General features: G+C 49.1%; 1 protein-coding gene across 4 annotated transcripts; it reads left to right on the top strand.

Moving 5' to 3' along the window:
• The first annotated feature begins 3,686 nt into the window (after nt 1-3,686).
• Nucleotides 3,687-22,878, top strand: IGFALS (insulin like growth factor binding protein acid labile subunit). 4 transcript variants are annotated; one of them, XM_063935452.1, is made up of 3 exons: nt 3,805-3,981; nt 17,740-19,201; nt 22,262-22,878. In XM_063935452.1, the coding sequence occupies exons 1-3, from the start codon at nt 3,960-3,962 to the stop codon at nt 22,317-22,319; spliced, it is 1,542 nt and encodes a 513-aa protein (XP_063791522.1). In that variant the 5' UTR covers nt 3,805-3,959; the 3' UTR covers nt 22,320-22,878. The 4 variants fall into 4 exon arrangements, with proteins under 4 accessions (XP_063791520.1, XP_063791522.1, XP_063791521.1 ...); XM_063935451.1 differs by having other exon boundaries at nt 17,740-19,249; XM_063935450.1 differs by lacking the exons at nt 3,805-3,981; nt 22,262-22,878 and adding an exon at nt 3,687-3,795 and having other exon boundaries at nt 17,740-19,623.
• The last annotated feature ends 918 nt before the right edge of the window (nt 22,879-23,796 follow it).

Here is a 23,796-nt window from a genome sequence, read left to right as displayed (position 1 = left end):
TTCATACGTTCCAGCATGTTACTAACAGTTGTGTGTACATGGCATAGTACACGGATATCTGCCTGATAATGAAGATGATCCCGAATAGTGACCCCTTATCAAGAGAACTGTTTGCAAACAAAGTCCTTTGTCCACTTGGCGGCGTTCCTAGGCGCACTGTGTACATATTGCTGGGCTGTTAATTAAAGCCTCTTTTACACTTTATTTCTTGCTCCACAGATGTGTGCGTCTGATTGTGTACACCTCTACACATGGGGCATCTATGTCTACCTGTGTGTCGTAGGGTCGCCCACCTTTAGCTTAGCCGCCCCAATCACAAGGGGAACCATATCTGTGCCAACTATTTCCCTGCCCCGAGGCAGTGAAGAGGTTAATGCAGGGGGCATTTCCAAGAATCCAGTCTGTTTTCCACCCCCGGGGCAGGTTACAGATTAATAAGGCTCATCCTTGCCAGCACCCGTGTTTTTTTCAACCCCTAGTACTGAGCGGGTTAACTTGGATCATTGTTCTGGCACGGGTGATCAATTAGCAGCGTCCCGGTTCTGTACAGTTGCCCCGATGGAAATTTTTTCAGCTTTCTAGCCATGAAAGGGTCAAGGACACAGCCTTTTTCATCTTGACAGGAGAGAAGGGGTTAATGGAGCGGGTCAATGTTGGGACCCGGCTTGGTGTTGCCATTTTTGACGGTGGGCGAGTTGGGGAGACGTCTTCTTCTCAGTGCAACAGAGCTATTTTCCATCCACGTTGTACTGAAAGAGTTACGGCCTTATTCTGAGTCGGTCTAGTCCAAAAAGCGGATGCATCCCGCCATTATCAGCAGACTGTGCCAAAGAAAGGAATCACGCCTCGCATGTGCACCCTGAAGGAGAGGTTTGCTCTGTGCTGGCTTGATTGTCTCGGCCCGTAAAATGGGCATTTCCAGGCGGAAAGTGGGCGCCCCAGATGGCTGCCTCGGATGGTTCCTCCATGGGCAGGGTATACTTCATGCGGATCTTTCCGTGCAGGGTATATCATACTACTACACACGTGTCAGTTTTCCCATACATGTCTTGGGTATTTCTATGGCTCGTCTACGCAGTGTAACTTACGTAGTGCACCCAACACGGTTGCCTCGTCTGGCATGGTTGTGGATGGGATGAGAAATACATGGGCCTGACGGTTTTGTTGGGATTCTACTCTGAGCGTTAGGACGCTGCAGTCACCCCATTTTGTGTAATCTCTTCTAGGGTTAACCGATTCTACCCAGGGTAATCCTATGCAGCGCGTCCAAGATAGCCGCCTCACCTGGTACTTTGTGAGGGTGGAATACACAACCCTTGGAAGTCATTTCTTCAGATCCCTGGTAGTGAATGAGTTAATGAGGCTAGCGCTTTCCAAACCACAAACAACTCTCGGGTTCATCATAGTATTAGTGCAAAGATGCTAAAAAAAAAAAAATTCTTTAAAAAAAATCACTTGTCAAACCGGTTTGTCGAAGCCGCTTAAAAAGTTCAAAGATTTGCATCTAATTCTTGAACTTTAACTTAAAAAGACTTCAGCTAAAATGTGGCTGCTTAAGTTCCAACAGGAAACACTTCACAGTTTGTCTTCTGTCTGTACTGTGATCTGTGAATCTCAAACTTTGAATGGCGAATTGGGCTGCATCAGTTACACCATCATCAAACGGCCCTACAGTACATGAGAGCCCCTCAAACTGGCCAAATTTAGGCCCAGATTTATCAAGCCTTGGAGAGTGATAAAGTGCAGGGTGATAAAGTAGCAGCCAATCAGCTCCCAACTGGGTTTGAAAAAATGACAGTTGGGAGCTGATTGGTTGGTACTTTATCACCATGCAAATGTATCACTCTCCAAGGCTTGATAAATCTGGGCTTTAGCATTTTGAACTGGATGAAACGAACCATTTACTGAATGAGGCTATTTATCATAGGCAGATCCCATTTCTGATGCGATTTATCAATAATTATCAATGCTCCAAATCCCCCCCTTACCGGTAGCCTAACACTGCCAGCAAGGAGCTAAAGCAATATGTGCGGACAGTGTTGTGCTATGGCCCGAGTATTGCCGGCTATAGGGTAACACTTGTTGATGGCATAACCTATCAACGGAAAGTGAAGCTTCATCATGAATAGCGCAGACACTGCATAGCAGTCTATGGGGGTGTGATAATGATTGATAAAGTAGAGGAACCACAGGAGTAGCCCTATGTTAAATAGGAGGAAGCAGTGATAATCCCTTCTGTATTCAAAAAGGGGTTACTGCTGCTTCAGAACCCCTTAGTGAAGGCTGTTTTATTCTAGCTCAACTGCAGTGAATGGGTTAATGGGGGTGCAATTTTACTATATCAATGAATGGGTTAATGAGGTGTGCTTTTCCCCCCCAGTACCTTAGCGGTGAATAGGTTAATGAGGCATGTTTTTTCAGCTTCCGAGCAATGAATGGGTTAATGACTGGAGTTTTCTTTCCAGCTCCATGGCAGTGAATGGGTTAATGAGGCATCCCCCCCCCCCCAACTATATAACAGTGAATGGGTTAATGAGACTTGCGTTCTGCAGCTCCACGGCGGTGAATGGGTTAATGAGGTGTGCTGCTTGCAGCCGGCTAGCAGTGAATGGGTTACTAAGGCATGCTTCCCCCTCCCCCCAACTCCATAACAGGGAATGGGTTAATGAGACTTGCGTTGTGCAGCTCCATGGCAGTGAATGGGTTAATGACTGGAGTTTTGTTTCCAGTTCCATAGCAGTGAATGGGTTAATGAGGTGTGCTGCTTGCAGCCGGCTAGCAGTGAATGGGTTAATGAGGCATGCTTCCCCCCCAACTTCATAACAGTGAATGTGTTAATGAGACTTGCGTTCTGCAGCTCCACGGCAGTGAATGGGTTAATGAGGTGTGCTGCTAGCAGCCGGCTAGCAGTGAATGGGTTAATGAGGTGTGCTGCTTGCAGCCGGCTAGCAGTGAATGGGTTAATGAGGCATGCTTCCCCCACCCCCCCTCTAACTCCATAACAGTGAATGGGTTAATGAGACTTGCGTTCTGCAGCTCCACTGCAGTGAATGGGTTACTGAGGTGTGCTGCTTGCAGCCGGCTAGCAGTGAATTGGTTAATGAGGTGTGCTGCTTGCAGCCGGCTAGCAGTGAATGGGTTAATGAGGCATGCTTCCCCCACCCCCCCTCTAACTCCATAACAGTGAATGGGTTAATGAGACTTGCGTTCTGCAGCTCCACGGCAGTGAATGGGTTAATGAGGTGTGCTGCTTGCAGCCGGCTAGCAGTGAATTGGTTAATGAGGTGTGCTGCTTGCAGCCGGCTAGCAGTGAATGGGTTAATGAGGCATGCTTCCCCCACCCCCCCTCTAACTCCATAACAGTGAATGGGTTAATGAGACTTGCGTTCTGCAGCTCCACGGCAGTGAATGGGTTAATGAGGTGTGCTGCTTGCAGCCGGCTAGCAGTGAATGGGTTAATGAGGCATGGGCCCCCCCAAGTCCATAACAGTGAATGGGTTAATGAGACTTGCGTTCTGCAGCTCCACGGCAGTGAATGGGTTAATGAGGTGTGCTGCTTGCAGCCGGCTAGCAGTGAATGGGTTAATGAGGTGTGCTACTTGCAGCCGGCTAGCAGTGAATGGGTTAATGAGGCGAGCACATTCTAGGACCCAGCCTTTTTCCATCTGGCCCAGTGGAGCACTCTGTTCTACCGGCTCATTGTCAACACCAGTATCCTGAGGAGTAGCAGTGACCTGGCGTGACTGGAGAGGCCAGTCTGCTATGTGACAGGCAGCATGAGACACAGCGGCACAGGTAGGAGATCACACCCTGCCTATACCTGAGGGAGAGAGACCGTTGTCCATAGTGACGGCTGGGGAGACATCTGTGCAGAACAAAGTAAAGTAGGAGAGGTGGCGGTGACATCATACCTTTCTCACCTGTCTGCGCAGAGGTGTGGAGAGAGGAAGGGGTTAAAGATGCTATTTAGGCAGATGACAGGTAATGGTGCGAAGCTTCTGATGGATGCAAGGTCCAGTGGCGGTATTGTATCATTAACTCCTTTAAAGCTGGTGGTATTTGCAGGTATTGTGATAGAACTTACAACCAATATTACTATATACAGTATATGTTTTTGTGACTATAGGAGCTCATGAATAGTGGCAGAGAGCCACCAGCGGTGGAATAGGGGGGGAGAGGTTGGGTACTCGCCCCGCGTACTCCACACTCATACAGGTCTCCTCTGCATGACTCTCCTGAGCCCCGCTTCCCATTGCCGGCCGGCCTGATCCTGGAGAATGGAGACACAGTACTAGTCCCATCTAGAATCCTGCATAGGAGGAAAGAGTAGAATAAAAAAGTCATTTTGTTAAAAGTTATATAAAACTGAACTATAAACCAGATTGCATATAGAAACTAGCGTTTCACCCCCCAATAAAAAATATTTAACGCATAATTTTCCATCAGGAGCCGCCTCCTGCCCCTGCAGCTGCACAAGAACAAAGGAGCAGCGTGAAAGGGTTAATGCAAACCCCTCACACCCCACGAAAAAACATATTCCCCCCCCCCCGGTAGGGTCACATGTCAGACTGCGTCAGGAGCAGGCGGTGCAATGCCAGACCCAAATTCCCGCCTGATAAAAGGGAATATTGTCTGTTTATAAAAATGAATGTTTGTTATAGGTAATGTAAGTGTTAATGTTGAAGTGTGCGCTATTGGCATCTCTGGCGGCGGCTGTGTTACACGTATACCCTCCGCTCTGGATACGGTGTATTTTCCTTCTACAGTAAGAATTGGAATTTTGCCATCTTAGGAAGCATTTGCCCCGTTCTCGTACAGCACTATGGGGCATTCTTCCCTGGCACCCACTGTTACACACATAGCGAGTGCTTGCTGTCTTCTGAGGACTGGGACCAACTGGGATGTGCGAGTCCTAATGTTGCCCCATCTTAAGGGGGTTAACAGAGTTTTAGGCAACAGGATATTACTTTTATGTGCCATCCAGCCAGGAGAGCAACCAGAACTTTGTGGGCCCTATAGCAACATTTTAAAAGGGCCCCTGTCTTATGCTTCCAGAGAGACACCTTTCTATGCAGCAGTATTCATTTTATGCCCCATAGTAGTGCCCTAGTACATGTTATACCCCATAGTAATGCACTAGTTAATGTTATGCACCATAGTAGTGCCTTAGTTAATGTTATGCCCCCTATTAGTGCCCTAATTAATGTTATGCCCCACAGTAGTGCCCTAGTTAATGTTATGCCCCCTATCAGTGCCATAGTTAATGTTATACCCATAGTAATGCCCTAGTTAATGTTATGCCCCACAATGGTGCCCTAGTTAATGAATGTTATGCCCCCTATTAGTGGCCTAGTTAACGTTATGCCCATAGTAGTGCACTAGTTAATGTTATGCCCCTTATTAGTACCCTAGTTAATGTTATGCCCCATAGTAATGCCCTAGTTAATGTTATGCCGCCTATTAGTGCCCTAATTAATGTTATGCCCCCAATTAGTGCCCTAGTTAATGTTATGCCCCCTATTAGTGCCCTAGTTAATGTTATGCCCCACAGTAGTGCCCTAGTTAATGTTATGCCCCCTATCAGTGCCATAGTTAATGTTATACCCATAGTAGTGCCCTAGTTAATGTTATGCCCCCTGGTAATGCCCTAGTTAATGTTATGCCCCACAATGGTGCCCTAGTTAATGAATGTTATGCCCCCTATTAGTGCCCTAGTTAATGTTATGCCCCATAGTAGTGCCCTAGTTAATGTTATGCCCCTTATTAGTACCCTAGTTAATGTTATGCCCCCTATTAATGCCCTAGTTAATGTTATGCCCCATAGTAATGCCCTAGTTAATGTTATGCCGCCTATTAATGCCCTAGTTAATGTTATGCCCCATAGTAATGCCCTAGTTAATGTTATGCCGCCTATTAATGCCCTAGTTAATGTTATGCCCCATAGTAATGCCCTAGTTAATATTATGCCGCCTATTAGTGCCCTAGTTAATATTATGCCGCCTATTAGTGCCCTAGTTAATGTTATGCCCCCTATTAGTGCCCTAGTTAATGTTATGCCGCCTATTAGTGCCCTAATTAATGTTATGCCCCTATTAGTGCCCTAATTAATGTTATGCCCCTATTAGTGCCCTAGTTAATGTTATGCCGCCTATTAGTGCCCTAATTAATATTATGCCGCCTATTAGTGCCCTAGTTAATGTTATGCCGCCTATTAGTGCCCTAGTTAATATTATGCCGCCTATTAGTGCCCTAGTTAATATTATGCCGCCTATTAGTGCCCTAGTTAATGTTATGCCCCCTATTAGTGCCCTAGTTAATGTTATGCCCCCTATTAGTGCCCTAGTTAATGTTATGCCGCCTATTAGTGCCCTAGTTAATATTATGCCGCCTATTAGTGCCCTAGTTAATATTATGCCGCCTATTAGTGCCCTAGTTAATATTATGCCGCCTATTAGTGCCCTAGTTAATGTTATGCCCCCTATTAGTGCCCTAGTTAATGTTATGCCGCCTATTAGTGCCCTAATTAATGTTATGCCGCCTATTAGTGCCCTAGTTAATATTATGCCGCCTATTAGTGCCCTAGTTAATATTATGCCGCCTATTAGTGCTTAGTGCCCTAGTTAATGCTATGCCCCCTATTAGTGCCCTAGTTAATGTTATGCCGCCTATTAGTGCCCTAATTAATGTTATGCCCCTATTAGTGCCCTAATTAATGTTATGCCCCCTATTAGTGCCCTAGTTAATATTATGCCGCCTATTAGTGCCCTAGTTAATATTATGCCGCCTATTAGTGCCCTAGTTAATGTTATGCCCCCTATTAGTGCCCTAGTTAATGTTATGCCCCATAGTAGTGCCCTAGTTAATATTATGCCGCCTATTAGTGCCCTAGTTAATGTTATGCCCCCTATTAGTGCCCTAGTTAATGTTATGCCGCCTATTAGTGCCCTAATTAATGTTATGCCCCTATTAGTGCCCTAATTAATGTTATGCCCCCTATTAGTGCCCTAGTTAATGTTATGCCCCATAGTAGTGCCCTAGTTAATGTTATGCCCCCTATTAGTGCCCTAGTTAATGTTATGCCCCCTATTAGTGCCCTAGTTAATGTTATGCCGCCTATTAGTGCCCTAGTTAATGTTAATGTTATGCCCCACAGTAGTGCCCTAGTTAATGTTATGCCCCATAGTAGTGCCCTAGTTAATATTATGCCCCCTATTAGTGCCCTAGTTAATGTTAATGTTATGCCCATAGTAGTGCCCTAGTTAATGTTATGCCCCATAGTAGTGCCCTAGTTAATGTTAATGTTATGCCCCATAGTAGTGCCCTAGTTAATGTTATGCCCACTATTAGTGGCCTAGTTAATGTTATGCCCCATAGTAGTGCCCTAGTTAATGTTATGCCCCCCATTAGTGCCCTAGTTAATGTTATGCCCCCTATTAGTGCCCTAGTTAATGTTATACCCATAGTAGTGCCCTAGTTAATATTATGACCCATAGTAGTGTCCTAGTTAATGTTATGCCCCCTATTAATGCCCTAGTTAATGTTATGCCCTATAGTAGTGCCCTAGTTAATATTATAACCCATAGTAGTGCCCTACTTAATGTTATGCCCCATAGTAGTGCCCTAGTTAATATTATAACCCATAGTAGTGCCCTACTTAATGTTATGCCCCATAATAATAATAATAGTGCCCTAGTTAATTATATGCCCCTTAGTAGTGCCCCAGTTTATGTTATGTCCCATAGTAGGGCCCTAGTTCACAATGCCACAATGTAGTGCTGCCAGTGTACGTTATGCCACTCAGTGCCCTACATTCACACTATGCCAAACAGTGTCCCGAGTACATGCTATGCCACATTGAAGTATCCTCAGTTCATATTATGCCACAGTGTAAACATAGAAACACACAATTTGACGGTAGATAAGAACCACTTGGCTCAGCCAGTTGCCCATAATTGTAGCTGCCCCCAGTTCATATTTTGCCACACTGTGGTGCCCGCAGTTCATACAGTGCAATATTTCAGTGCCCCCAATTTATAGTATACCAAATAAATTACCCCACAGTTCATATTATGCCACATTACGTTACCCCACAGTTCATATTATGCCACATTACAGTGCCCCCAGTTCATAATATGCCATACTATAATGTCAGTGGCGTATCTACAGAGGAGGTGACCCGTGTGCAGTCTCCGTGTGTGGGCCTCCCTATATCCCGTATCTGGCGGCCCCACTGTTAGTGCTCTGAGCACTAGACTCTGGTACATTTCCAGAGACAGCAGCACTTGCGCAGGTGTCCGGGAAAATGGCGCGACGGAGACCGATGGACACCATAAAGGTAAGTATAGAAGAAATGACTGCGCTCGCCACGCTGTGGACTTGGTGGCGACTTGTGGTCGCCACAGGTTCTATTCCCACTCTGTGGATGTCATGGACACCCACGAGTGGGAATAGTCCCTGTTGGTCGGCATGCCGATCGTCGGGATTGTGAGGGGGCGGGAAGCAGGAGGAGGTCATGTGACCGTGGTCTACTGACCGCCAGTCACATAACTACAGATGGAGCCACGCTAGACGCTGTGTCTCCATCTGGACGGGCGCGCGTGCCCGGACGGAGACGTGCCCCTTTAATGGAGAGCGTCTCCGTCCGGGCGCCCAGACAGAGACGCTTACGATGGGAAGCGGCTCTATTCACTCCTGGCGTGACTAGGTGGACGGATCGCGTAGTAACACCTGGAGTGCACACCTGCGACTAGAGGGGGTAAGATAAGCGTGGCTCCTTCTGTACATCCCTATTACAGTGCCCCCCAGTTCATATTGTGCCACACTACAGGCCTCAGTTTATATTGGGATCCGGTCTTTAGGCTGGCAGTAAGTAGGTCGACACTGTCTAGGTCGACCACTATTGATCGACAGTATGTAGGATGACATGGTTTCTAAGACGACAGGGACTCTAGGTCAACATAACATAAGGTCAACATGAGTTTTTCACATTTTTGAACATTTTTAGAACTTTTTCGTACTTTACGATCCACATGGACTATAATTGGGAACTGTAACCTTGCTCGAAGCATGGCGAGCGAAGTGAGCCACGTGAGGGGACGCGGTGCACTGATTGGTGTTCCCGGTCACTGTACGGAGAAAACGACACCCAAAAAAAAGTTAAAAAACTCATGTCGAGCTTTTCTCATGTTGACCTAGTACGTCGACCTAGAGTCCCTGTCGACATAGAAACCATGTCGACCTACTTACTGTCGACCAATAGTGGTCAACCTAGACACTGTTGACCTAAGTATTATCTACCCAACATACCACACGCGTTTATATTATGCAACATTACAGTGCTTTCCAGTTCATTTTATACCACGTTACAGGCCCCCCTTACACCATTTTGGCCTGGCAACTAGTCAAACCCAATTGTATCCAACTATACGACGTGCAACTATACGCAACTATATGACCTGAGGGCCACCTAAGCTCCTTTTTCAGGGCCCTCTGGGCCCCAAATCCAACTATAGCTACACCCATGCATCCATCCAATCGGACGGCATATCACCATTACTATCTATAACCAATAAAATCTGAATCATTCCTCTTTACCATTTACCCATTCCATTACCCAATCACTAATAATTTGGGCTACACTTCACACGATTTGCCAGGAGAGGGATCCGTAGACAATAGCCTCTTGCACATATGCAGCCTTATGACTGTGCACATGCAGTAGTGTGGCTGGGTTTCGAACCCAGGGCCATTTTAACAACATTGTAGGCCCTTACCAAAGCAATGCACTGGGGCCTTAACCCACCCAGTGGTGCAGTGGTGCACATAATGAAATTGGAACAGAGGCACATATGGAGAGAGAAGGTAGCAGAGGAGGTGCAGGTGAGGCAGAGGCACACATGGAAGTGGCAAAGGTATACATGCGGATGTGGGGCAGAGACACACATGTGGAAAGATGTGGCAGAGACACACATGCTGATGTGTGGCAGAGGCAAACATGCAGAGGTGGGGAAGAGGCACACATGGGGAGGAGTAGCAGAGGCAGGGAAGAGGCACACTTGGGGAGAGGAGGTAGCAGAGGCACACGTGCAGAGGTGGGGCAGAGGCAACCATGGGGAGAGAAGGTGGCAGAGGCACACACGCGGAGGTGGGGCAGAGGCACACTTGAGGAGATGGCAGAGGCACACTTGGGAAGAGAAGGCAGCAGAGGCACACATGTGGAGGTGGGGCAGATGCACACTTGAGGAGATGGCAGAGGCACACTTGGGAAGAGAAGGCAGCAGAGGCACACATGTGGAGGTGGGGCAGATGCACACTTGGGGAGAGGAGGTAGAGAGGGACACATATGGAGGTGGGGCAGAGGCACACATGAGGAGAGGAGATGCCAGAGGCACACATGTGGAGGTGGGGCAGAAAAACACTTGGGGAGAGGAGGTGGCAGAGGTACACATGCGGAGGTGGGCCAGAGGTACACTTGGGAAGAGAAGGTAGCACAGGCACACATGTGGAGGTGGGGTAGAGAAACACTTGGGGCGAGGAGGTGGCAGAGGTACACATGCGGAGGTGGGGCAGAGGCATACTTGAGGAGATGGCAGAGGCACACATCTGGAGGTGAAGCAGAGGCACACTTGGGGAGAGGAGGTAGCAGAGGCACACATGTGGAGGTGGGGCAGAGGTACACTTGGGAAGAGAAGGTAGCACAGGCACACATGTGGAGGTGGGGCAGAGAAACACTTGGGGAGAGGAGGGGGCAGAGGTACACAAATGCGGAGGTGGGGTAGAGGCACACTTGGGAAGAGAAGGTAGCACAGGCACACATGTGGAGGTGGGGTAGAGAAACACTTGGGGCGAGGAGGGGGCAGAGGTACACATGCGGAGGTAGGGCAGAGGTACACTTGGGAAGAGAAGGTAGCACAGGCACGCATGTGGAGGTGGGGCAGAGAAACACTTGGGGAGAGGAGGTGGCAGAGGCACACATACGGAGGTGGAGCAGAGGCACACTTGGGAAGAGAAGGTAGCAGAGGCACACATGTAAAGGTGAGGCAGAGGCACACTTGCGGAGATGAGGTAGCAGAGACACACATGTGGAGGTGGGGCAGAGGCACACATGAGGAAAGGAGATGACAGAGGCACACATGTGGAGGTGGGGCAGAAAAACACTTGGGGAGAGGAGGTGGCAGAGGCACACATGTGGACGTGGGGCAGAAAAACACTTGGGGAGAGAAGGTGGCAGAGGCACACATGTGGAGGTGGGGCAGAGGCACACATGTGGAGGTGGGGCAGAGGCACACATGAGGAGAGGAGATGGCAGAGGCACACATGTGGAGGTGGGGCAGAAAAACACTTGGGGAGAGGAGGTGGTAGAGGCACACTTGCGGAGAGAAGGTGGCAGAGGCACACATACAATACTGTAAAGAAGGAGAGACAGAGACAGTCATTGCAGCCTTCTTTCTGGACTGTGCGGTGTAGAAGAGGCCTGGTTAACTGAGACAAAGCCAGGGGAGAACTGCCTGCGAGCAGCTTTACCAATGTGCTCCATGCTGAATGAGGACCATAGCGCTGTCAGACACTGTGCTGCCTCACTCCTGTCTGTCTCCTGCAGGGCGGCGCTCTCTGCTGTCAATGGACTCTAACAGAACTGTGTGTGTATGACAAGCATTACTGGGTCTAGACTCATTCACTTTGCAGGACCCCCAACAGCCCTGGACCCTTGGTCTGTACCCCCTCTATAACCAACCCCCCCCATTTTCCCCGCCTCCCCCACATACCCACAGACTGCCACCCAGCACATAAACAGGGCAGACCCAAACTGACTGTTACCAACAGAGCCGGCCCTATGCATAGGCAAACTAGGCAAATGCCTAGGGGCACAAGCAGCTTCTGGTGATTAAAATGATATGCAGCATGCCTATATTCTGTGTGTGTGACTGCGGCTCTATTTGCATACGAAATGCATTACTAATGTGCGGCATTATGTGTATAAGGGATACTGCAGTACTTTGTGGCATAACATATAGAAAGCGCACCACTGTGTGGTGTAATGTGAATAACGAGCAATATGGTGTGGTGTAATGTGAATAAGGGGCACTACTGTGAGGAGTAACGTGGTACTACTGTGTGATATAAGGTGAAGAAGAGACACTATTGCATGATATAATGTGAATAAAGTTGCACTACTGTGTGGTGTCATTTCAACTGGAGGTATTATTGTGTGGCCATGCCCCTTCCCAGCAAGAACACGCACCGTTTTGGGCTGCGCACCGAATGTGCACACTGTTCAGATTTAAAATATAGGAAGTAGGAGCACCAGAATGAGGACTGCTATGGGTGAGGGGTGATGGTGCTGGTAAAGGGGTGCATGGTCAGAGGCAGAACTAGCATCTGTGCAAGGGGCACCAGCCAAAATCTTGCCTAGGGCATCATATTGGTTAGAGCCGGCTCTGGGTACCAAGAGCTGTTTTAAGAAATCAGTGGGTATCCCATTACCAGCATCACCTACTCTCGCCAGTGCCTCCCCATTTCTCACTCCAGCATCACCTTCTTTCACCAGCAACTCCTCCTCTCACCAGTGCCTCCGCTTCCTCACACCAGCACCTCCCTCCTCTCACCAGCGACCTCTTCTCTCACCAGTGCCTCCACTTCCTCTCACCAGCACCTCCCTCCTCTCACCAGCACCTCCTTCCTGTCACCAGCAACCCCTCCTCTCACCAACACCTCCGTCCTCTCACCAGCAACCCCTCCTCTCACCAGTGCCTCCACTTCCTCTTACCAGCACCTCCCTCCTCTCACCAGCAACCTCTTCTCTCACCAGTGCCTCCACTTCCTCTCACCAGCACCTCTCTCCTGTTACCAGCAACCCTCTCCTCTCACCAGTGCCTCCACTTCTTCTCACCAGCACCTCCGTCCTCTCACCAGCAACCCCTCCTCTCACCAGTGCCTCCACTTCCTCTCACCAGCACCTCCCTCCTCTCAACAGCAACCCCTCCTCTCACCAGTGCCTCCACTTCCTCTCACCAGCACCTCCCTCCTCTCATCAGCAACCCCTCCTCTCATCAGTGCCTCCACTTCCTCTCACCAGCACCTCCCTCCTCTCAACAGCAACCCCTCCTCTCACCAGCAAACCGTCCTCTCACCAGTGCCTCCACTTCCTCTGACCAGCACCTCCCTCCTATCACCAGCAACCCCTCCTCTCACCAGTGCCTCCACTTCATCTTACCAGCACCTCCCTCCTCTCACCAGCAACCCTTTCTCTAACCAGTGCCTCCACTTCTTCACACCAGCACCCCCCATTTCTCACACCAGCATCACCTACTCTCACCAGCACCTCCCTCCTCTGACCAGCACCTCCCTCCTCTCACCAGTGCCTCCACTTCCTCACACTAGCAACCCCTCCTCTCTCCAGCAACCCCTCCTCTCACCAGCAACCCCTTCTCTAACCAGTGCCTCCACTTCTTCTCACCAGCACCCCCCATTTCTCACACCAGCATTACCTACTCTCACCAGCACCTCCCTCCTCTGACCAGCACCTCCCTCCTCTCACCAGTGCCTCCACTTCCTCACACTAGCAACCCCTCCTCTCTCCAGCAACCCCTCCTCTCACCAGCAACCCCTCCTCTCACTAGTGCCTCCACTTCCTCTCCACCCGCACCTCCCTCCTCTCACTAGCAACCCCTCCTCTCACCAGTGCCTCCACTCCCTCTCACCAGCACTTCCCTCCTCTCACCAGCAACCCCTCCTCTCACCAGTGCCTCCACTCTCTCTCACCAGCACTTCCCTCCTCTCACCAGTAACCCCTCCTCTCACCAGTGACTCCACTTCCTCTCACCAGCACTGCCCTCCTCTCACCAGCAACCCCTCCTCTCACCAGTGCCTGCACTTCCTCTCACCAGCACCTCCCTCCTTTCACCAGCAACCCCTCCTCTCACCAGTGCCTCCACTTTCTCTCACCAGCACCTCCCTCCTCTCACCAGCAACCCTTTCTCTAACCAGTGCCTCCACTTCTTCACACCAGCACCCCCCATTTCTCACACCAGCATCACCTACTCTCGCCAGCACCTCCCTCCTCTGACCAGCACCTCCCTCCTCTCACCAGTGCCTCCCCTTCCTCACACTAGCAACCCCTCCTCTCTCCAGCAACCCCTCCTCTCACCAGCAACCCCTCCTCTCACCAGTGCCTCCACTCCCTCTCACCAGCACTTCCCTCCTCTCACCAGCAACCCCTCCTCTCACCAGTGCCTCCACTCCCTCTCACCAGCACTTCCCTCCTCTAACCAGTGACTCCACTTCCTCTCACCAGCACTGCCCTCCTCTCACCAGCAACCCCTTCTCTCACCAGTGCCTGCACTTCCTCTCACCAGCACCTCCCTCCTTTCACCAGCAACCCCTCCTCTCACCAGTGCCTCCACTTTCTCTCACCAGCACCTCACTCCTCTCACCAGCAACCCCTCCTCTCACCAGTGCCTCCACTTCCTCTCACCAGCACCCCCCCATTTCGCACACCAGCATTATCTCCTCTCACCAGCAACCCCTTCTCTAACCAGTGCCTCCACTTCTTCTCACCAGCACCCCCCATTTCTCACACCAGCATTACCTACTCTCACCAGCACCTCCCTCCTCTGACCAGCACCTCCCTCCTCTCACCAGTGCCTCCACTTCCTCACACTAGCAACCCCTCCTCTCTCCAGCAACCCCTCCTCTCACCAGCAACCCCTCCTCTCACTAGTGCCTCCACTTCCTCTCCACCCGCACCTCCCTCCTCTCACCAGCAACCCCTCCTCTCACCAGTGCCTCCACTCCCTCTCACCAGCACTTCCCTCCTTTCACCAGCAACCCCTCCTCTCACCAGTGCCTCCACTTTCTCTCACCAGCACCTCACTCCTCTCACCAGCAACCCCTCCTCTCACCAGTGCCTCCACTTCCTCTCACCAGCACCCCCCCATTTCGCACACCAGCATTATCTCCTCTCACCAGCAACCCCTTCTCTAACCAGTGCCTCCACTTCTTCTCACCAGCACCCCCCATTTCTCACACCAGCATTACCTACTCTCACCAGCACCTCCCTCCTCTGACCAGCACCTCCCTCCTCTCACCAGTGCCTCCACTTCCTCACACTAGCAACCCCTCCTCTCTCCAGCAACCCCTCCTCTCACCAGCAACCCCTCCTCTCACTAGTGCCTCCACTTCTTCTCCACCCGCACCTCCCTCCTCTCACCAGTAACCCCTCCTCTCACCAGTGCCTCCACTTCCTCTCACCAGCACCCCCCCCCATTTCGCACACCAGCATTATCTCCTCTCACCAGCAACCCCTTCTCTAACCAGTGCCTCCACTTCTTCTCACCAGCACCCCCCATTTCTCACACCAGCATTACCTACTCTCACCAGCACCTCCTTCCTCTGACCAGCACCTCCCTCCTCTCACCAGTGCCTCCACTTCCTCACACTAGCAACCCCTCCTCTCTCCAGCAACCCCTCCTCTCACCAGCAACCCCTCCTCTCACTAGTGCCTCCACTTCCTCTCCACCCGCACCTCCCTCCTCTCACCAGCAACCCCTCCTCTCACCAGCACCTCCCTCCTCTCACCAGTGCCTCCACTTCCTCACACTAGCAACCCCTCCTCTCTCCAGCAACCCCTCCTCTCACCAGCAACCCCTCCTCTCACTAGTGCCTCCACTTCCTCTCCACCCGCACCTCCCTCCTCTCACCAGCAACCCCTCCTCTCACCAGTGCCTCCACTCCCTCTCACCAGCACTTCCCTCCTCTCACCAGTAACCCCTCCTCTCACCAGTGACTCCACTTCCTCTCACCAGCACTGCCCTCCTCTCACCAGCAACCCCTCCTCTCACCAGTGCCTGCACTTCCTCTCACCAGCACCTCCCTCCTTTCACCAGCAACCCCTCCTCTCACCAGTGCCTCCACTTTCTCTCACCAGCACCTCACTCCTCTCACCAGTAACCCCTCCTCTCACCAGTGCCTCCACTTCCTCTCACCAGCACACCCCCCCCCCATTTCGCACACCAGCATTATCTCCTCTGACCAGCACCTCCCTCCTCTCACCAGCAACCGCTCTTCTCACCAGTGTCCCCACTTCCTCTCACCACCACCCCCCCATTTCTCACACCAGTACCACCCTCTCCTTTCACCACCAGCACCCCCTCTTCTCACCAGTGCCTCCACTTCCTGTCACCAGTAACCCCCCATTACTCACCAGCACCACCCTCTCCTCTCACCAGCACCCCCTCTTCTCACCAGTGCCTCCACTTTCTCTCACCGGGCAACCCCTCCTCTCACTAGCAACCCCTCCTCTCACCAGTGCCTCCACTTCCTCTCACCAGCACCCCCCCATTTCTCTCACCACTATCACCTCTCACCAGCACTGCCCATTTCTCACACTAGCATCCACTCCTCTCACAGCGCTACCACTCCCCTCACCAGTAACCCGCCCTCTCACCAGTGCCTTTACTCTTCTTTTCACCAGCACCCTACTTTTTTCACCAGTGCCCCAGATCTCACCAGCACCCCATCCTACCACCAGCACCCCTCCTTTTAACAGCACCCCCTGCTCTCTCAGGCAACCCATTCCTCTCACCAGCGGCCCTTCCTCTCAGTGCTTTTACTACTTTTCACCAGCATCCTACTCCTTTCACGGGTGCACCTCCTCGGACCAGCACACCTTCATCTCACAGTGCCTTCTCACCAGCACCCACCTCTCACTAGCACCCCTCCTTTCTCCACAGCTCTCCTCCTCTCACCAGCCCCCCTCCGCTCACCAGCACCCTCCTCTCACCACTGTCCCTCCTCCTTTCACCACATTCCCCCTCTTCTCCAGCAGCCACCTGTGAATAGCACCCCTCCTCTCACAAGCACCCAGCATCGGGACAAGAGGAGTCTTTACTGTAAGAAGAGCCATGAGGTCATGAGGTTGTAGCTCTTACAATCAAGCTGTACCTCCATTGTCATCCAGGAGGACAGGATTGCAGCATGGGAGGCAAGGGGCCAGAGTCAGTCGCAAAGCACTGATGCAGTATAGTCACAATGCTTATCCCCGACAGGCGCCATTTCCAACATTTCTATAGCAGGACGGCAGTCACTCCCCCTGCAGCCCCATTCCGGCTACACCACTGCTGAGGTGAGTATTCATCACCATCCAGTCACAAGCTAATTTTCCAACTGTGCTGAGTGGATGCTATGTGATAGGTGAAGGGGCACATTTATTAATTATTGAGTTTTATATCCAATATCTGGCAATATGCCGGGTTGGGTTGCCATCCGGGGGCGGCGCCGGCATCGGGGGCGGGTGCAGAGGCATCGCTGGGGATGACATCATCTCAACGCTGCCTCTACCTATGCAGTGAACGGGTACCAGGTTGCATCGACCCGAGTAACCCGTTAACACTGCCCCTGACCCAGTAATTACCCGGGAATAACCCTTCTTATAACCCGGGTTGAATTACTGGGTCAAGGGACCCGGGAATTCATCCATGGCCCCTTTCACACCGTACAGCGACCCGTGTCCACCTGGCAAAATACTGGGATGAAACCGGGTTATTTGTGCGGTGGTGTGGAAGGGGTATATAAGTAATTCAAATGGAAGACACCAGTAGAAGGATTCAGATTGCTAAACACAGATGCTACTACTATTCTTACTACTATTCTTATTGCCCTATTTTAACATAACCTAATTAGAAAACAGCCCTCTGAACTGTACCAGTCATTAAATTTGATCCTTTCTTTTTTTTCATGCAGAGATCGTGGCAGCAATAATTTTCTGCAGTTTGGTCACAGGGAATGCTTTGGCCTCTGATTCTCGGCCTTCAGGTGATGAGGCAACTTCATTAGCTCCCGAGTCCAAATGTCCATCTCCATGTCTCTGCAACTATGACTACAATGAAGACTACAATATCTTCTGCAGCTCACGTGCTCTCACCTCTATCCCTGAGCTGCTATCCACCAACGTTCAGTCTTTGTGGCTGGATGGCAACAACCTCACAACGGTGCCCACCGAAGCTTTTAAGAACTTATCTCAGCTTGAGTTTCTCAACATACAGAGCAGTCACTTGGCTACTTTGGAGCAGCATGCCTTGCACGGTCTCAAGTCTTTGGCCCATTTGCACTTAGAACGAAATTTGCTGAAATTTCTGGCTCCAAACACTTTTCTTCATACTCAGAACCTGGTCTCCCTGAGCCTCAACAACAATGACTTCACAAAAATTGAGGATGGATTATTTTCTGGTCTCTCGAACTTGTGGTATCTAAACTTGGGATGGAACTCATTGGTGGTGCTGCCAGATACTGTCTTTCATGATCTACCTAATTTGAGAGAGCTTGTTTTGGCTGGAAACCGTTTACCGTATCTTCATCCTCCACTATTTCTTAGCTTGATCGAACTAAAGGAACTGGACTTAAGTGGGAATATGCTTAGAGGAATAAAGGCTCACATCTTCACAAAACTTCACAAGCTTCAAAAACTTTATCTAAACCATAACACTATTTCTACAATTGCTCCTAGAGCTTTCATGGGCATGAAGTCTCTCCGTTGGTTGGATTTGTCTCACAATCGTCTCTCTGCCCTATCTGAGGAGACCTTTGCTGGATTGTTGAGCCTCCATGTCCTGCGGTTGTCCAACAACTCTCTTACTAACCTAAGGCCAAGGGTTTTCAAAGACCTACAGTTTTTAGAGGAGCTAAATCTTGGACACAACAAGATAAGGACTCTTATGGAAAGAGCGTTTGATGGCTTGGGCCAACTGGAGTTTCTGTCATTAAATCACAATAGCATTCAAGAGATTCGACCAGGAGCTTTTTTTGGACTTTTAAATGTGGCGGTGATGAACCTCTCTGGCAACTGCCTCAAAATGCTTCATGAGCAGTCATTTAGAGGACTTGGCAAGCTGCATAGTTTGCACATGGAGAACAGTTGTATCAGTAAGATAAAGCCACATATGTTCACAGGCCTCTCAAATCTCAGAAGGCTCTTCCTCCAACGAAATGATATTTCTGCCATAGATGAGAACAGTTTCTCTGACCTACAAGATCTACTAGAATTGGACCTCAGATTAAATAAGTTGACCCATCTCTCTGCCAGATCCTTCACAGGTCTGAAAAATCTCTCCTACCTTCTCCTTTCCAGCAACCAGCTAGCAGCAGTATCTTCAGAGACCTTCAGTCCATTTCAGAAGCTGCAATGGCTTGACCTTTCAGACAATCGGTTGAGTGCAATAGTGACAGACATCTTTCAGCCCTTCTCTTATCTTAGGTATCTCAGTCTCCAAAGAAACCAACTGAAAACTATTTCTGTTAGTTTCTTACTCACCAACTCCCCAGTACAGCAGCTGTGGTTAAATGGGAACCTCTGGGATTGTAGTTGCTCCCTCAAAGGCCTCAGGGACTTCTGCCTAAGAAATGGCACTGCTGTGCCTCGAGTGGTACAGTCTGTGTCAGAGGGTGATGACACCAGTCCTCCTAGTTACATCTACAATAACATTACCTGTGCCAGCCCTCCGGAGGTTATGGGACAAGACTTGCGGGATTTGAACGTTGAACACTTTTCTCATTGCCCCTGATAGTAACTGGATGACACATGAGTCTTGTACCAAATCTGAAATATATATTATTGTTCTAGAAAGAAAATTCTGTGTGCCGACAGATTTAGCTATCAAAGAAGATATTTATCAATTACCTGGACAGTTTGTCCCTCTCAGTTTTTGGACTTTAATTCCCATGAGTTGCAACTACTATGCCTTACTCTCCGAAACTTCATGTCAACTGTAGTTCACAGACTTGGGATTGGTATCCGGTCTATAGATCTCAACTAAAAAGGTCTACAGTCAATAGGTTGACCACTAATGGTCGATATGCTATAGGTCAACAGGGTCAAAAGGTCAGCAGGGTCAAAATGTTGACAAGTTATAGGTTAACAGGTTCAAAAGGTCGACAGAGTCCAAAGGTCGACATGATAATGGGTGACACATTAATTTATTTCCAGCTTTTTCATACTTTACCATCCACATGGACTATGATTGGGAATAGTAACCTGTGACCGAAACTCGCTCACCATGCAAGGGGACATGGGGGGGGGGGGGGTCATTACGAGGTGATCGTACGTAGCAACTTTTTGCTGCTTGTGCGATCAACCTGACGGCGCCTATGGGGGAGTGTATTTTAGCATAGCAGGACTGCAAACACTTGTGCAGCCCTGCTATGCTAAAAAAAGTTTCTAGCAAAGCAAGACCAGCCCTGGACCTACTTACCGTTCGCGATGGCTCTAGCGATGCAGGTCCCGGATCTGACGTCAGACATCCGCCCTCAAAACGCCTGGACACGCCTACGTTGGTTGGACCACCCCCTCAGAAAAAACGGTCCTTTGAAGCCCCGACACGCCATTCCTCCTGTCATTCTTCTTGAGGTAGCTGCTACGACCGTTTTTCTCGTTCCCGGCGTTGTTGCGGGAAACAGTGCGTGTGCGCAGTTCCGACCTGATCACACCGCTGCGAAGAAGTGCAGCATGCGATCGGGTCGGAATGACCCCCGTGGTACACTAATGCACTAATGGGGCTTGTTTGTGGCAGAAAAATGACAAAACACCCCCCCCAAAAATAAAAAAAATCGTATCTACCTTTATTGTGTTGACCATTTTCATGTCGACATTTTGACCCTGTCAACCTTTTTACCCCGTCGACCTTTTCTTTTGCCTACCTATTCCATGTAGACATTTTGACCAAGTCGACCTAATGCATGTCGACCTATTGACTGTGGACCTTTATAGGGGTGGTCTTCAGTATGCCGACTGACGGGATCCCGGCGCACGGTATACCGGCGCCGGAATCCCAACAGTCGGCATACCGACACTTATTCTCCCTCGTGGGGGTCCACGACCCCCCTGGAGGGAGAATAAAATAGCGTGGTGCGCGTAGCCGTGGCTCATTTGTGCTCGCCACACTGTCGGTAAGCCGGCGGTCGGGCTCCCGGCACCGGTATGCTGGTCGCCGGGAGCCCGACCGTCGGCATACCATACTGAACCCCTTTATAGAGTAGATCTAATGATCCACACCCGTTGGGATCCACATCTCCCCTTTAGTCTACTTTTTTTTTTTAAATATAGCGGCTGCAACTAAACGGACAAATTAATTAATAGGTCCTGAACAGAAAAAAACTCAAACAGTAGCGCTCAGTGTGGTTTCATGAGAAATAACTGGAAAGATACTTATAGTCCATATATATAACAGAAGTCCGATCTCAGGACAATTCCTCCTGTAGTAATCCAGGGACAATCTTCTACTTCATACGGCGTGTCAACAATATATGTAAACAGAAAAAATATATATCATGGTGTAGTACTTCTTAAAAAATGCTGAATATACACAAAGCAGCCCAGATTGACTTTCATAAAAGATGGATGGCGTACCCCACTCACAATAATGGGAATTGTTCTTCACACATAAGGGTATCTTTAAATCCACCAAATGATCACAAGTGGGATATAGGATGCAATGCGTACCATTACTCACTCAGAATAAGATGCGAATCCTCACGTAATGGTTTCTTTGTGTCAGGCTCCAGAAATGGCACCAGGGGTAGAATGATTAAAACCACTTTAATAACATAAAAATACAGACAGTGGACCTTTACACGTAAATGGTACAGGGCGGACAGTGAAAAAATGCTGATGGAGCTGCCGGCCGGTCCACTGTCTGTATTTTTATGTTATTAAAGTGGTTTTAATCATTCTACCCCTGGTGCCATTTCTGGAGTCTGACACAAAGAAACCATTACGTGAGGATTCGCATCTTATTCTGAGTGAGTAATGGTACGCATTGCATCCTATATCCCACTTGTGATCATTTGGTGGATTTAAAGATACCCTTATGTGTGAAGAACAATTCCCATTATTGTGAGTGGGGTACGCCATCCATCTTTTATGAAAGTCAATCTGGGCTGCTTTGTGTATATTCAGCATTTTTTAAGAAGTACTACACCATGATATATATTTTTTCTGTTTACATATATTGTTGACACGCCGTATGAAGTAGAAGATTGTCCCTGGATTACTACAGGAGGAATTGTCCTGAGATCGGACTTCTGTTATATATATGGACTATAAGTATCTTTCCAGTTATTTCTCATGAAACCACACTGAGCGCTACTGTTTGAGTTTTTTTCTGTTCATTGTTGTTATATACGAGGGTTAGGTGGCTCTCATTTACTCAATTAGCTGCATAAGTGCGTTTGCGCCTTGGGTGTTGATTAATTTTATTTTCTTAATTAATAGGTCCTATCTTTTTAAAGTAGGAAATCCTGGGGTACCTTCCTTTGAAAAGTGCACCTGACATCATTCCCGATTGTAAATCCAGGACAAATTAGGCAACGTTCTCTCTCAACTCAGCCACAACTGAAGAGGAACCCCCCCCTTCCTCCTTAAAAGTCATATCCCCATTGGACGCAAAAATTCAGAACTGCCCGACAAGAAAACATAATTGTTTGCAGTTATGTACGAGTGTTATTGATATATTGAAATACAGTATATATCGGATAACAGCTTATAATTTGGTGCTGCCATTATATTCTCTCTCGAAATGGACGGGACTTTGTCACATTATATATGCTGAAAAGAGGAACATTCCATGACAATCAAACGCACATTTTTACTAACAGCAAAAATGTGACGCGCTTACATGTAACAGAATGAAATTTGCTGCTGTGTATACGGAAATTGCCATGCGACAATACTTATTCACGTCACCGATGTGACTTATTAATAAAGTTGTGTTGTAAGTAATCCAGTGCGACTTAGGCCAAGAAGGCCAATGTCTGAGTGCTAGCGACCGGCTACTGTGTATTTGCACTTTGTGACTAAATAAAGCCTGTCTACTGTTGTATTTATTGTTATCATATAGCACCAATGTATTCTGTAGCGTTGTACAATCAAATCGCTTTCAAGTTCTTTCATTCCATGCGGGAAAAGAGATTTCAATCTATGGGGGTAATTCAGACCTGATCGTTAGGCTGCGTTTTCTCACAGCCTGCAATCAAGTGCGAACTGCACATGCACCGCAATACGCAGGCATGACGGACCGCTGCAACGGGAATCAGCGACCTGCGACGGGATGGTGCGAAAAAAGAGACCGATGGGAGAATGCAAGGAGATTGACAGGAAGAAGGCGTTTCCAGGGAGTGTATGAAAAAACGCAGGCGTGTCCAAGCGTTGGCAGGGTGGGTGTCTGACGTCAGTTCCGGGACCGGACAGGCTGAAGTGATCGCAGCGGCTGAGTAAGACCTGATCTGCGCATAGACTGCACAAAATCTGTTTGTACAGCTCTGCTACACATGCGTTCACAAACTTGTACAGCTAAAATACACTCCCCTATGGGGGTAGACTATGTGAATGCAGGACAGCAAAAATCGCTGCCCAGCCTATGTTCTGTTCCACTGGCATGCACACAGCCACATATATTTGGGGCCTGATTAATGTTTGTAAGTAAAGCAAAAAAAGCAAACAACTGGGCGACACTATGTTACACTGCAGGTGGGGCAGATGTAACATGTGCAGAGAGATTTAGATTTGGCAGGGGGCCTGTCCTGGCTCAAATCTAAATTGCTATGTAAAAATAAAGCTATCCAGCATGTGTGGGCTGCATGCAAAACCATCCAGTATTTACCCTGAATGCAACATAATACATGTACCTCTTGCATTGCAGCATGGCTTGTCCAGGTGCAAAGTTATTTGCTTTTTTTGCTTTTGCTCAGCCCCGGTGTCTCTGAACTAAAAACAAGAAGAAGAGGGTGCAGAGTAGGGAACTATGCTTT

The sequence above is a fragment of the Pseudophryne corroboree genome, chromosome 7, assembly GCF_028390025.1.
Source record: "Pseudophryne corroboree isolate aPseCor3 chromosome 7, aPseCor3.hap2, whole genome shotgun sequence".
Taxonomy (NCBI): Eukaryota; Metazoa; Chordata; class Amphibia; order Anura; family Myobatrachidae; genus Pseudophryne; species Pseudophryne corroboree.
The sequence above is the reverse complement of the archived record's forward strand: the minus strand, read 5'-3'. Positions and strand labels throughout refer to the sequence as shown.